The sequence below is a fragment of the Phaseolus vulgaris genome, chromosome 3, assembly GCF_000499845.2.
Source record: "Phaseolus vulgaris cultivar G19833 chromosome 3, P. vulgaris v2.0, whole genome shotgun sequence".
Taxonomy (NCBI): domain Eukaryota; kingdom Viridiplantae; phylum Streptophyta; class Magnoliopsida; order Fabales; family Fabaceae; genus Phaseolus; species Phaseolus vulgaris.
This window is the reverse complement of record NC_023757.2, coordinates 40,249,787-40,263,468: the sequence shown is the minus strand read 5'-3', so window position 1 is coordinate 40,263,468 and position 13,682 is coordinate 40,249,787. Positions and strand designations below refer to the sequence as shown.

The window sequence follows — 13,682 nt, the reverse complement described above, 5'->3', positions numbered from 1 at the left end:
GAAAAATAGTAAAACATAAAATGAAAAAATAACACATTATTTAAACTAAAGTAAATAACGTAAACATAAAAAAGAATTGAAAAAAAAAACAGTACACTACTCAAAATAAATTAAATAACCGAAAAATTAACTTTGTAACTATTATTTCATTCCAATCTACTATACTATTTTTTAATAATTGATTAATTAATTTACCACTATTCACCTGCATAAGAATACTAAAGTTATAAGATGCGTAATATAAATTTAATTATAAAAATTAAATTTCTTACTCTTATAATTAAGTAAAAAGTAAAATAGTCATTGACTTTTGGTTTAGTGTTTTGTCCCCTTGTTACTATGGTTACAATGACCCTTTTTAAATTAAGTAGAGTAATAATTTTAGTATTATATGGTTCTAATTATAAATAAAAAATAAAGAATTTTCACTTAAAAAAAACAGGTATAATTAAAAAAATGCAAAAATTGATTTCTTCAAATAATATAAATATGTGTTGGGATTCCATATTTTTTCACAAGCTTAAACAAATACACTACTTTTTTTTGCATTAAAAAGTATATGAAGCATACCAAATTCTTATGGTTGCTACAGGCTTGGGCTGATACTTCCTGCACCTCCATACGTTTCTGTAGAAACCCATAGGTTATGTGAAAATACGTTTTTATTATTTAGTAAACAAATAAATAAATCTTAAATTTCACACATTTCACCTTATTCCCTTCTTTCACCCGCTACATGCCAATCCATAAGATGTTCTAACAGCTGCAAATATATTCTGATTGGCTATTTAGGAACATCTTCTAAATTGGATTCTCATGATCATAACATTATACACCAAATTGCAAAATTCATCCAAATCTAAAAACACTTTTAAATTACACAATCCAAAATAATTTGAAATGTATACCTTTTAAATTGAGCAATTCGAAACTTCCCAAACCTATTTTATAATCTAAAATATAACATTGCATTACGAATTTATTAATCCAAAATGTTTCTTCATATCCAAAAACAAGTTTTGGATGACCAAATCCAGAAGGTATATCCACATTTAAAATAATTCTATATTGTGTAATGTAGTGGATATTATTACACAATCTAAAATATAATCAAAATCTCACAAGAACCTATACCAAAAATGAAAAAACTCATCGTAAATACACACCTCTAACTACCACACCGTAACCTTCACCAATCTCTTCACGCATAGTAACCTTCACCAATCTCTTCACGCATCAACTGCCATAGTAACCTTCACCAATCTCTTCACGCATCAACTGCCATAGTAACCTTCACCAATCTCTTCACCGCACTTACCTTCACAACCAAAACTTTATATAATTTAACTTTTTTACATAAGGGTATTTTTAGAACTTAGAAAGTTATTGGGATGCGTATGGAGGTTGGTGCAAGAAGAAGCAGCCTGTCCTACGTTCCTTTTTTCTTCAAGGTGAGGTTCCCGCCACAACACTTATTTTGCATTTCAATAATTTTCCAGCCTTTTCTTCTTGCACTCCCATAATTTCTAACTACATCTTCGTTAATTTTAAAATAATTATTTTATTCTTTGTAAAGCAATTTATGCATTATCTTCTTGAAATCTTCAATAACCAATTTTCCTGAAATTACAGATTAAGTTTTATAGAATTTCCATAACAAGATTTTCAGAATAGAATTTCCAGAATAGGATATTCAGAAGAAACTTTACATAAAATACATTTTGAAATGAGTTTTTCAGAACAATTTTTCAATATATATGATACATTTCAAAACAGGTTTTTAAAAACACATGAAATGCTTATGGTATGATAGAACAAAATTAACAAACTTTTTTGAAATATAAATTATAACTTCCGACTGCAGCAGTGACTTGGTATAGTGAAGGGTATTTAAATCTTTTTTCTCTTAGGGTAGGGTACAGGAAGAAAAAGTCTATTTTTTTCTTGCATCGCCTATGAATCCTTGATTTGACGGAAAAGGAAAACTAGCATCTGGAATCAAAGTAGCGTTGATATTAAATAAAGGAACGTATGACACTTTCTGATTAATATTTGGTTGTGCCAATTTTCAATCCACTAACAAGGTGAAGAGCCTGGTGTACTCTTCAACGTGTTCAGCTTGGGGGATTCAAAATCCATATGGATCTCTTGCAATTTAGGATATATTTGGAGATTTAGAGATAGAAAAACATTTTTTGTATGCTTAACCAAGTTACAAAATCCAATTTAGTTTTGTTTTTTCCGATAAGAGAGTCTGTAATATTTAGTATAGATGATCAGGTGCCAATTCCATTTCATCACATCCAATAAAGGATAAGGTGGGGGCATTGAATAAGCAGAGCATTATACCAAACGGTGAAGAAAGCAGCATATGCAAGAGACGTAAGGAGCAAATGAAATCCATAGGGTGCAACTCAGCATCATCACCCCCAAAACCGAGTATATCTTCTAACAACAATGATCCCCCAACATAATTCCAAGAAGTTCACGAAACAAAGGAAACAAGTCTCGCTCATTCCCTCCACTTTTTCTAATTTCTGGAATGTGAATTGTCCTTCTCATTGCTTAACGTGGGTGTCTATTTGGAGATTCATGTTTTCTGTGTTTGTGATGTTTTGAGTGTTTTTCACTTCTGCCTTTTTCTCGGGAAGAACCTTTCTTTCTCCCTTTTGACCTTGAACTGTGTCTATCTCTTCTTTCATCATCACTGGATGAATCCCTTCCTGCATCACGCTTCTTATGACGATGATGTCTAGAACGTTTTCTGCTCTTTTCCTCTTCTAAAGAAGAACTGCTACTATAATCTCGGCGGTGTGTTACAGGGGTTTTAATTTTCCTGTCATCATATTTTGCCCTACTAGATCGCTTTCTGCTTTTTTCTTCTTCTGAAGTGCTACTATAGTCTTGTCTGCGGACTAGAGGCGATTTAATTTTCCTGACATCTTCAATATTCTCCCCATCAGACTTGTCGCGTTTATAGTTCATGGTACTTGTTCCCTTGGTTTTAACATTACTGCTCTCAGGATTATTTCCATGAATAGTGTCACCTTTTGATACACCACCCTCACGAGCAATATGCTGATCATATGGCAAATCATGATTTAAGGATATCTCGTCATTATTTTGACTGTCAAGGATGTCCGTTCTCGTATCTTCATTAACAAGGTCTTTCTTAGGTGCAATGTTCTTGGACTTCTGCATGGGGTAAGGCATATCAGGAGGAACCTCAATTCCTAGTTCCTTGCCCAATGATTCCAGAAAATCACCAGCAATCAATCGGCTCAATGCTGTATTAGCTACTTCGGCTTTCTTTTCTTGATTATCCACTCTCCCAATACCAGAATCTCCCCCTTCGTCATCTGAATCATCGGAGAAAATAGCCTGCAATACATGTATTTGTTATAGGTTTCACATAATATATGCATTCGTTAAAATAGATTTCCACTCCTAGGATACATGCTTTGTCATCAGAAGTTAGTTACCCCCGAGATCTTATGCCCACAGACAAAAAAGGGATACATGTAAAAAATATGCTTTGTAAAGGATAAAATGATTTCATGTGAAAGTATTAATTTTAAGTAGAATGGTCGGAAAGGGTAAGAAATTCGGTGTTACCTTGTACAGGTCAACTGGCCTTTCAATATTTTCGACTTCCACGTCCCCTTCAGTTTCATTTTCAGTAATACTTTTGATTATGTCTTCATTAGTAGATTGCTGCAAAGGTGAGATTTCTTTCTTTGAAGTAACAGGGTCGTCCACTTTGATACCTTTGACTGAATCTGATGTAAAAATCAACGAATCTATTTTACTCCTAATCCGTGGAGCAGGTGGTGGCTGCAAAAGGCAGGGACAAAAAGTGAAAAATGATTTCCAGACCAAGCCAGAAAGTCAATGTAAGAATAACTTCAAAATGTAACAGACTACTTGAAGCACCTTCCCCATATACGGATCAATAAGATCAAAGCGTTTGCACAAAAGAGGTGAAGGGCGCCATTGAAACTCTTCCCTCTTAGGGTGCATTTTCTTCCTCAAAATATCTTCAGCTTGCAGGTCTTTTTTTGGCTGTTAGCACCGGGATACATCAATTGAAATTAGCCGAAGCTGTGGGGAAAGAAACAGAAGGAACATCACTTTAGTCATACCTGTACTTCACCAGAAGTAAACTGCATAACACCACCTGGGATGAAATCCATGGCAAATGGAGTTAAAGGCTTGCTCCCCTTGCCCTGTCGTCTCTTTTCTATTGCCTCAGCTGCAGCCTCAAAACTTAGTCTTTCTTGAGCACGAGCAGCCTCTGACATGTCACTAGCTAAACTAGAACTTGCAGAGCGCAATCCCCCTCTATATTTCTCCTTGAGGAACTGCTCAAATCTTTCTTCCTTTGCTGGATCATCTTTGAAAGGCTTTTCTATATCCATCAACTCGCTCTGGCTCAAAAATAAAGAAACAAAGTTAAGTAAAGATCCAAGTCTATTTGGCTATTGAAAGTCTGGGGAAGAAACAGAGGTCTCTATGACAGGGGGAGGATAAATCACATTGTAACTTCTTTTATAGTACAGAAACCAGTACAACCACAAGCCTAACGGTATGTGCCAAAAGTCTGGTCATCAAAGATTCAGGTATACCCTTATCATTAAGATTCCACAGAAAGGAGTCTAAAAGTCATGTCAAAGGAACCATCTCAGTTTAAGGTATAATGTGGTAAGCCAACCACACCACTAGAAGCAATATTGAGATATTTCCCAATTAAGAGTTTAATGCAGAAAGTTTAGACTACTTACAACTGATGCAGACTTGGTAAATGTATCAGTAAGATTAAATTGGAGTTGAATATCTGTAGAAGCAACAAATGAGGATGGATCTTGGGAGCTTTTTTCTAGAGGTTTTTCCCCTAATATCTGGCCTCGGCTCTCAGCTGTTAGCTTCTTCACACTGGGAATCATTTTTCCATCCAATTGCTGACTAGTCTGATCATTGTGTTTCTGCTGTGCCTCCCACAATTTCCTAGCATAATATTCATGGCCAGTTCCTCCAGAAAGAAAACTAAACAATGGATTTGATAGGTTCTTTTCTCTAGATAAATCCTCATATAATTTTCCACATTTAGCTACCAGATTAGCAACCCCTTCAATTAATAATTTTAAATTGCCATCGTCTGGAGGAGGAGTGTCTGGTGGAGTAACTTCATAGGTCTTACGGTTAATGTCAAGTGGTCCAGAAAATTTATGGTGGGGCAAAAAATCCTTAGGAATCAGAGGAGACTCAAATCTGAAAATCAGTTTTATAAAATTATGGTTTAATGTGCAATCGTGTAAATACAAAATAGGCAAAGTAATAAAAATGACAAGCATATATAGACTTCATAACCAACCAACAACTGTTAAAATTTTATAATGATACTAGATCCCGGGGCCATTAACCAACAACTGTTAAAATATTATAATTTGAATTGCTATTAACCCAAATCAGGGTTAATAGAAATGTAAAACAATAAAGTTTATAATATAGAATTTTTAAAATAAAGAAGATATCAGTTTATCAATTTTATAATATAGAATTGTAACCTTTCCATTTTATAGTCAGAATTGGATGCAACTCTAAAGCCAGGCAGATCACCCTGATCCTTCAGCTCTTTCTTTGTCCGGTTTTCCAATCTCAATGTTGAAGGTTCTTCTACTTCTTGAACATAAGCATCTTCAAATTCGTAACCTTAGAAAAAAGCAAACATTATGCCTATTTTTCTCATTCTTATAGAAGGCTAATTCTAGCATTCAACAGACTAAGCAACACTACGAGTAAAACCAGGTACGATAAGTTAATACAATATAACTTTTATTAGTAGTTGCTTGCACAAAGTACTACATTGTATAAGCTTATCCATTAACCCTTCTTATACAATATATAATGAACAACTTCTTTGGGCTTTCAGATTGAGATTCCATTCTTTGATTATTTCTGCTGTCTATTACTCGGAAGAGGAAATTTCTTACATTAATACTGGTTCATCAAGGTATTTTGCAGTAACTATTTTTCTATCCTATTCTGGGTCCTGTCATATAATAAACTTCTTAATATATTTATGTAAAAAGTATTAATTTGTATCTTACACAGCAGTATACAGTGCATCACCAAACATAATAGTATTTTGTACGATATCATATCATATACAATGACAGACAAAATACCAAACATTAAAACTTCATTAGGTTGTATACTATTAGGTTCTAACAAACCAGGCCTTTTCATCTTATCACGCATACCAAAAGGGTCCAAAGTTAAACCAAGTTCACTCCTAACATGAAAGAGCAGAACTACTAACCAGTGGCATAGACATCCTCATCCTCAGCATCAAGCTCCTCCAGAGCTCCAATGCCAAAGCCGGGGGCAGCCTTTCCTGCTGATGAATGAATGCTGAGAGTTAAATCATCTTAGAGAAAGATATTTTTCATATACTCAGTTTTTATGTATCTTACACTTTAAACCAAAAAGACTATCTCTAGAGAACCCAAGTCCCCCTTTGTTGGCTAGGCATGATCTTTTTTTCTCTGTAAAAAAGAAGATACGGCAATTAAATATGAATTTCTAGAACCCACATCAGCATTGGCCACATAGAACAAGAAAAAGCTTACCTCTAAACTCTGGAGCATGCTTGTAAGGATCAAAACCTAATCCGTGCAGATCTTGCTTTGGGTTGAGTACGTAAACCTGAAAAAACAAAAATGTATACAAGGCATGCATATTATCAATAAATCTGTACTAACAAGCAGGTAAAAGACAAATGAAAAATTTAATCACAATAATTAAAACATACGTTTGTTGAGGAATGAGATATGTATTCAGCACAAAATCCATCATCGGATGGAAAGTTAGTATAATACGCGTACTGATCATAATATTCAACTTAATTTAAGATTGTTTTCTACTCCATTCAAATATCTATAATTAAGACTAGTTTCCAAATATATTGAACTATCAGCCATTTGATCACATTTGTTCTTGCTTTGACTTTTCCAAATTTGGCAAGCAAAACCAACAAGATAATTTCTTTATCATTATACACAAAAATACCCCACCATTCCTCTAAGGAATCATTTTTAATTCACCAGAATTTACTTAAGGACTGAGCAATTCTTTGGGTGTGCTTCTTTCTGGATGGGTCAAAATCACATCACACATCACAATCCCCAAATAATCATATTGGAAAGGAAAGACATAATCAACCAAGATAAAGATAATCATATATTAAAAGTAACAAACTTCTCACCGGTGTGCTCTTAGAAATCTGAACATCGTCATTCACAGGTTCCTCAAGAAAATTTTCAATATCACCCTTGACAGACTCAGACTCTGATACTTTCACTTTGGGATCATCAGAAGAAAATGCTAAGAAAGCTCTGCGTGCCTGTCTTCTGGCATCTGCACAGACAATACAATTACATTACATGAACTGTGACATCATTGCATAGAAGCCTAGTTAATTCGACAGCAACCATACAAAAATATATACGAAAAAGATGATTTTACACTAGATTAATATATATTCTGGGTATGAAATAATAATACAACAGACTAAAAACCTCATGTAATATTTGCTAAAAAAAATTGACAAAGCCTGACTGAGGATTACACTAATCCAGCTAGTAACTCTAAAAACTCAGTCAAAAAGCCCATACTACAAAACCATGTAATACTAGGCTCATTCCCTATTAAGAAAAGGAAAAATCACTAGTACTAGGCAGAAGGAAAGGTTATGGTAGGTCAGCAAGACGTATAGTAAAAGAATAAAATGTAAATGAAAAGCCAAGTGCATTTCATCCTATTAACAATCAGTGCATGTTATTTTTAATTAGATCAATTCGCCCTTTAGAAAAGGTTGCCTAAAAGAAAGACAAACATCCAAATAGAAAAAAAGATGATAAAGACCATAAAACAATTAATGTAATATAAATATTACATAAACTGGTAATAACTTTATCCTATATTACTCTTTTTTTATATAGTGATGGAAGAAATTGTAGCATATATATGACAATCTAAATTACAAATACTTACTGAATCTCAGACTAACAAATACATGAAAATAATATCAAATGCAACTAAAGAATAAGGGAGATGAACAAAAAAACGAATCTTGATCTGATTCTAGGAACATATGGATCTAAAACAATGTGATCCTGTGCTTTTATCCAGAAATAAAAAGGAAGAACAGCCACCAGATTTAAGGGGTTGTTCAGTTTGAAAAAAATATTTTATGATTACACTTTTTGTTTCCTGTTTTCTGAAGTTTAGACAGAAATGGCAGAAACAAAAATGAAAATGATAAAAAAACTGTTTTTGCTGTTTCCAGCACAAACTTCTAAAAAGTTGAAATAAAGAGAAAATATAAAATAAAAAGAAACTGTTTTCTCAAACCAACAGCCCTAAAAACCCTTTCTTACAAATGAGATGAACTTGTATCAGAAGGTATAAAATGGAAAGCGAGCAAATAGCTAAAAAATGGCAATGGGAAACCATACCATACAGTGCATCAGAATGTGAATCCTTGATTGTGCGGCCACGACTCCACCCCATCTTTAAGAGCAACTTTACCCCTAAAACATGTGAAGGAGGTCAGAACCAGTATTTTTAAAGAAAATGCCATTCAAGTTAAGTGGAACAGACCAACAGACTCAGTGGCCGGAACAACTATTTCATCAGGAGCAGGTCCAGGTATTATGGATGGCCTACAATGAAAAAGAAAAACACAAACAAGCATGGAAGTGTCATCAGAAAGATCAAAAACAAAAACAAAAAATATAAAGGGGCAAATTATGAAGAAAAAAAGAAAAAGGCTAAAAAGCTGCATTTGGCTTTCTGAGGAAAACACTCTAATTGACATTAATAATATTGAAGATTACCCAAATGGTTGCTTATTAAAACATCCATATTCTGTAAGAGCATCTCCAATGCAGATGTATTATTAACCCGTTGCTTAACAAAAGGTAGTTGTGTCTTAAAAGAAACTGCGGTGGAACAGTTTCTAAAATTTTAGCAGCATTGCCTCTACAAGGAACGGCGCTTAACAAGAAAAATGAGAAAAATTAAATTAATTTTGAGTTGTCAAAAGGTGACGTGTTAAAAAAAAATTATAGAAGGGTGATATTAAGAACTACCCATTGGAGTAAAACTTGTAAAAATTTGGTATGAATTGCTTAAAAATGATGTGGCATAACAGATTCCATTTAAAGTGAAATAAGAACTCCAGTATGTTGTTTGTAAGAACCAGCTCTGAACATGATCTATGCTAATGTTAATTTACACCATTATATTTAGTCATCCTATATTAACAAAATCAACTCTTCTTTAACTTTTAACTTAGTCCCCTTTTTTTATCCTTTGTAAGTATTTGGATATTGGTTACTATCATCTAATTATACCACTAAATCCCCAATACTTTTGTCTAACAATTGAACAAGAGTGACTTGGATCAAGCAAAGTAAGATTGGAATCCAGGAAAGTGTAAATAAAAGGTCAAATTTGGAATTTCCACAATTTCCTGCGCCACTTGGATCAAGCCTCCATTGAGTGCTTCTTTCTTTGGTTATTCATCCTCCTTCATTTTGTAGGGGTTAGATCTAACCAACTAAACTCTCATGTAATTGGTATTGTTTATATTTATATATGTCTTTTCATTCAATGTTAGTATTTTGCTTTTATGCTTAATGCTTGTTGTGGTTTGATCATCCATAGCTTGATATTTGATTTATTGGGTATTGGAAAACATCTTTTGTAATCTAAAACCGAATCAAAATACCTAATGAAGCTTGTACCTAGGAATGAATGTTGACTCATTAGTTGTCTTAAAACCTTATCGTGAAAGCAAGTTTGCTTATTAAGTGCTCAAGGAATTTAGGGAAACTTAGACTCGTTATACTAAGGAATTAGAGGTTGAGTATACTTGTGGGTTGAGTTTAGCATTAAATTAGAAAGAAATTGAGTGATTATTATTATATGTATGAGGGTGAGGTTGGTGAAGTCTAACCATGACAATAACATCATTCATTTCAAATATATTCTGCATTCTAAGTGTTTGATAAAATCCCAAAAGAGTTTTAATTGTTTTGGCACAGTTTTAATTTCTTGAACATCAAAACAATTTATGGAAATATTCTTTAGTCTAAACTAGTTATCAATTGCAATTATTATTGTGTATTGTACAAGTTATTTGGGAGGACGATAATTACTTACTACTTGCTATTGTGCGATTAGTACACTTCCGAATCGTGCTAACAATCTCACATATTAAGATTGAAAAAAATGGTGATTATAGACATGCACATAGGGAGGATTTCATTAAAAGAAAATCAGACTATTTGAAGGAGAGACAATGACAAATAAATTTTAGTTTCAAGCTTCTAAATTCTTTTAACTTAAAAGACCACAGTGCATCACATTTCAAGGGATCATAAGTTCAACCATTATACTCTCACACCATCACCACCACAGAGGGAAAAGAATTTAAAAGTAAAACTTTTGTCTAATATTTCAAGAACCAAGAAAAACTATAGGTGAGCCTAACAATCATTTGAATAAAAAAAAGCCAAAAATCACATACACGGATAACTAGCATGCCTAAACCCATCATCACCACCACAAAGGGAAAATAATTTAAAAGTAAAAATTTTGTTTAATATTTCTAGAACCAAGAAAAGCTATAGGTGAGCCTAACAATCATTTGAATAAAAAAAGCCAAAAAATTATATACATAGATAGCTAGCATGCCTTATTTTCTATTCCTCCTCATCACTGAAGATGAAAAAGGGAAGCCCAGTGCATGAGGCTCATTTCCACCTAGTGGGGTCTAAGGAGGATAAATGCACATAGCTTTAGCCCTGCAGGCAAACAAGCTGTTTCTAGGATTTAAACCCGTGACACTCAGATTGTAAGGTAGCAGCAACCTTACTGTTGCACCAAGGTTTGCCCTCTCTATGTGAATAAATGAAATCAAAACTAAAATGTCAACAGTTAGTCTATAAGCATGATTTTCAAGAGAACTTTTGGTGTCATTTGATCCAAGTAGCTGGCTCCACCTAGTGAAAAAAGGTTTGGTGATGCTTGTTCACTATAAGGTGATTACAATAGAAAGAGAGAATAACCTTTAACAAAAGAAGGATTAAACACACACACAAGTTGAGTACTGCAACAAAATTCTCCAATCCCTTGAATATTTATAAAACGAATTCTCCAAAAAGAATCTACCATGGGTTAAGCATCAAAAGCTACCGAACAGTTTCCCATTTCTAACAAAGTTTTGTAATACATAAGAATCAATTGTCAAAAAAACATAAAATAGAGGTCTGGTAATGGTTTTCCTGTAAAACACTAAAGCTAAAGTAAAGAGAAGCAAAAAGCATTTTAAAATCCACTCTTAAAAAAAAGAAGACATCACAGATAGAAGTTAATTGATATATAATGACCATAATAACAATTAGAGAAATAAAATGCACCTCTGTTTCTGTTCCTTCTCAGCTTGTTTGCGAGCAACGTCAGCAGCTGTGAAACCAAATGTATCAAACTGTGAAGTAGTCCCCAAAAAACGACCTTCCAAATCCTATGATACATGGAAAGGGTATGTTAGAACAGAAAAAAACTTAATCTACCAAAAAAACCGAACCCCCAAACACCAATTAAGTAACAACCTACTTGATTCCATCCACATCATAGAAATGTTGTAATTAGGTAAGTGATAGTATCACCATTTTTACAGTATAATTTTAGTTCAGATTCCTTCCAGACAAGCAAACAAGATTATATCCCTGCCCTAAAAGCATCACAGTATCTAATGATAAATACATAGCCCTCACCTATTGAAATATTAAAAATATCCCCCACTATGCTCCATTTCAACTAAAATTAAGAGAAACTTCCTTGCTTAAATTTTAATAGAACACACATTCCTTATTTTTAGAATTTTAACATAACAAATTTAATTGCTTTACGTATTCTACAAAGGATTTGCTTCTAACTTTTACCATTTTTAAGTGGGTGCTTGTAATTTCAAAATCTCAAAAGTGATATATGGAGGAATCTATTTATGCTAGTTTAAAGTTAATAAAATTTCACATCAAAAAATATTGAAAATGACATAAAAACGCAGAACCATTTAAAAGGCACCAATAAAATTGATCAACAATGAATAATATATATTAAACTTAAGGACAACTGATCAATATTTACAGAAATATCCAGCATGAAATGGCTCTAGAGTAAAAGGCTGGTTCTGCTTGATATCACACCTCCAATATCTACATCTATGCTGCCTTGTAAGTGAACAGGAGGACTTTGAAACATATAAATTTAAATATCTTGAAAATTATACATAACACAAAAACCTATACTGGCATGTATCATTCAACATACAGATTTCTCGTCTTCATCTAGAAAATTCATTATATTCTGCTCTTTGAATTCTGCTCTGTTCTTCCTGGATGATTTAAATGACTGGGGTGCCCACCCTGCATATTCATTCATAAAGTTAACACACACAGACAGCTTTAAAATTCAATTCTGTAACAGGATGATTATGATTTCCTAATGAACTTATACCTTCTTTTGAGCCCACTGTATTATAGTAACCAGCAGAATAGCCTCCTGTAAATGCTCCATGGAATCTTCTCCGTCCTTCATCGTCTCTGACCTGGAGTTGGTGAAGTCAAATTGTAATGCGGTTAAGATACAGGCAGCATTACGTCATTCCAAATTATCATCTTTTTAAAAGGGTAATTGCACTAAAACCTAGTATCAACTTTAAATATAAATCACATATGTCCACACAATTGTCACAACTACAAAAGCAATCAACTGCCTTTCCTTGAGTCACAAAAAATGTTGAAATGTAAATTCAGTACATGAACTCACCATTCATCCAAAACAACAACTACATAGCAGAAAAGAGATACGATTACAATTAATAGGAACACTTCGAACTTTCAAACTATGTTCCAATAGCCTCTAGTCAATTATTTTCACCAAGTATGTTTTAGTCTGTAACCCAATAGCAATAGCGCTAGGGACATTGCTGACACAAAACAAAATTGAACTCCTCCATTAACTAAGAGGCAGAATTCAGACAACTCAATTCCACAGGTGATACAACAGCATAATCAACTTCAGTTTTTAATTTCACAGTAAGAAACAAAAGCAAAAACCCTAAGTCTTTTGCCATGTGCATTCGTAATTTCTGGAAACAGTGCCAAAGTCCAATCTTCTCACGCCAACGAAACGGAATTTCGGTGGAGAGAGTAAATGCTTACCTCTTGCTTCCAAGCGGGGAGGGTTCGGAGTTGACCGGAAGACTCAGCAATGGCCTTCTTTTTACGACTGATTAAATCGTCCTCACGCTCTATCGGAGTTCCATAAAAAACAAAATCGTCTTCGTCAGACTCCATTTTTCTCCACTGAATCCTTAAATTGAAAGATTATTATTGCCCAATCCAAGTTCAGATGCTGTTATTGAATGACGAAAAACAAGTTAGGGTTTCTCTCAAGCTTGTCTTGGGTGTGCAGAATTCATTGGCGTGAAGAGCGAGAATAACATGCTCGGCGCGTCGGGTTGAGAGAAAAAATCTTTCCATTTTTATACCAGGCGATTAATTTTGCTTCGGATTCGTGTTAATTTCATATTTAATAAATAATTATGTTTT

The 13,682-nt window shown here is 33.7% G+C and overlaps 1 protein-coding gene across 1 annotated transcript; it reads right to left on the bottom strand.

The window, feature by feature from the left end:
* Window positions 1-2,383: 2,383 nt before the first annotated feature.
* LOC137807669 (G patch domain-containing protein TGH) lies at window positions 2,384-13,641 on the bottom strand. Its single transcript, XM_068608419.1, has 16 exons — window positions 13,293-13,641; window positions 12,586-12,676; window positions 12,400-12,494; window positions 11,487-11,590; window positions 8,662-8,723; window positions 8,517-8,591; window positions 7,265-7,416; window positions 6,630-6,705; window positions 6,474-6,545; window positions 6,320-6,397; window positions 5,565-5,709; window positions 4,782-5,268; window positions 4,143-4,427; window positions 3,934-4,062; window positions 3,616-3,834; window positions 2,384-3,381 (listed from the first exon to the last, which is right to left on the bottom strand). The coding sequence occupies exons 1-16, from the start codon at window positions 13,425-13,427 to the stop codon at window positions 2,566-2,568; spliced, it is 3,021 nt and encodes a 1,006-aa protein (XP_068464520.1). The 5' UTR covers window positions 13,428-13,641; the 3' UTR covers window positions 2,384-2,565.
* Between the last annotated feature and the right edge of the window lie 41 nt (window positions 13,642-13,682).

Excerpts from the sequence above, each read along its gene's own strand:
- LOC137807669 (XM_068608419.1), bottom strand. The coding sequence starts at position 13,427 with ATGGAGTCTGACGAAGACGATTTTGTTTTTTATGGAACTCCGATAGAG. Across the intron at positions 8,592-8,661 it reads TCCGGCCACTGAGTCTGTTG|GGGTAAAGTTGCTCTTAAAG; the intron begins GTCTGTTCCACT and ends CACATGTTTTAG. Across the intron at positions 4,428-4,781 it reads TTACCAAGTCTGCATCAGTT|AGCGAGTTGATGGATATAGA; the intron begins GTAAGTAGTCTA and ends TTTTTGAGCCAG.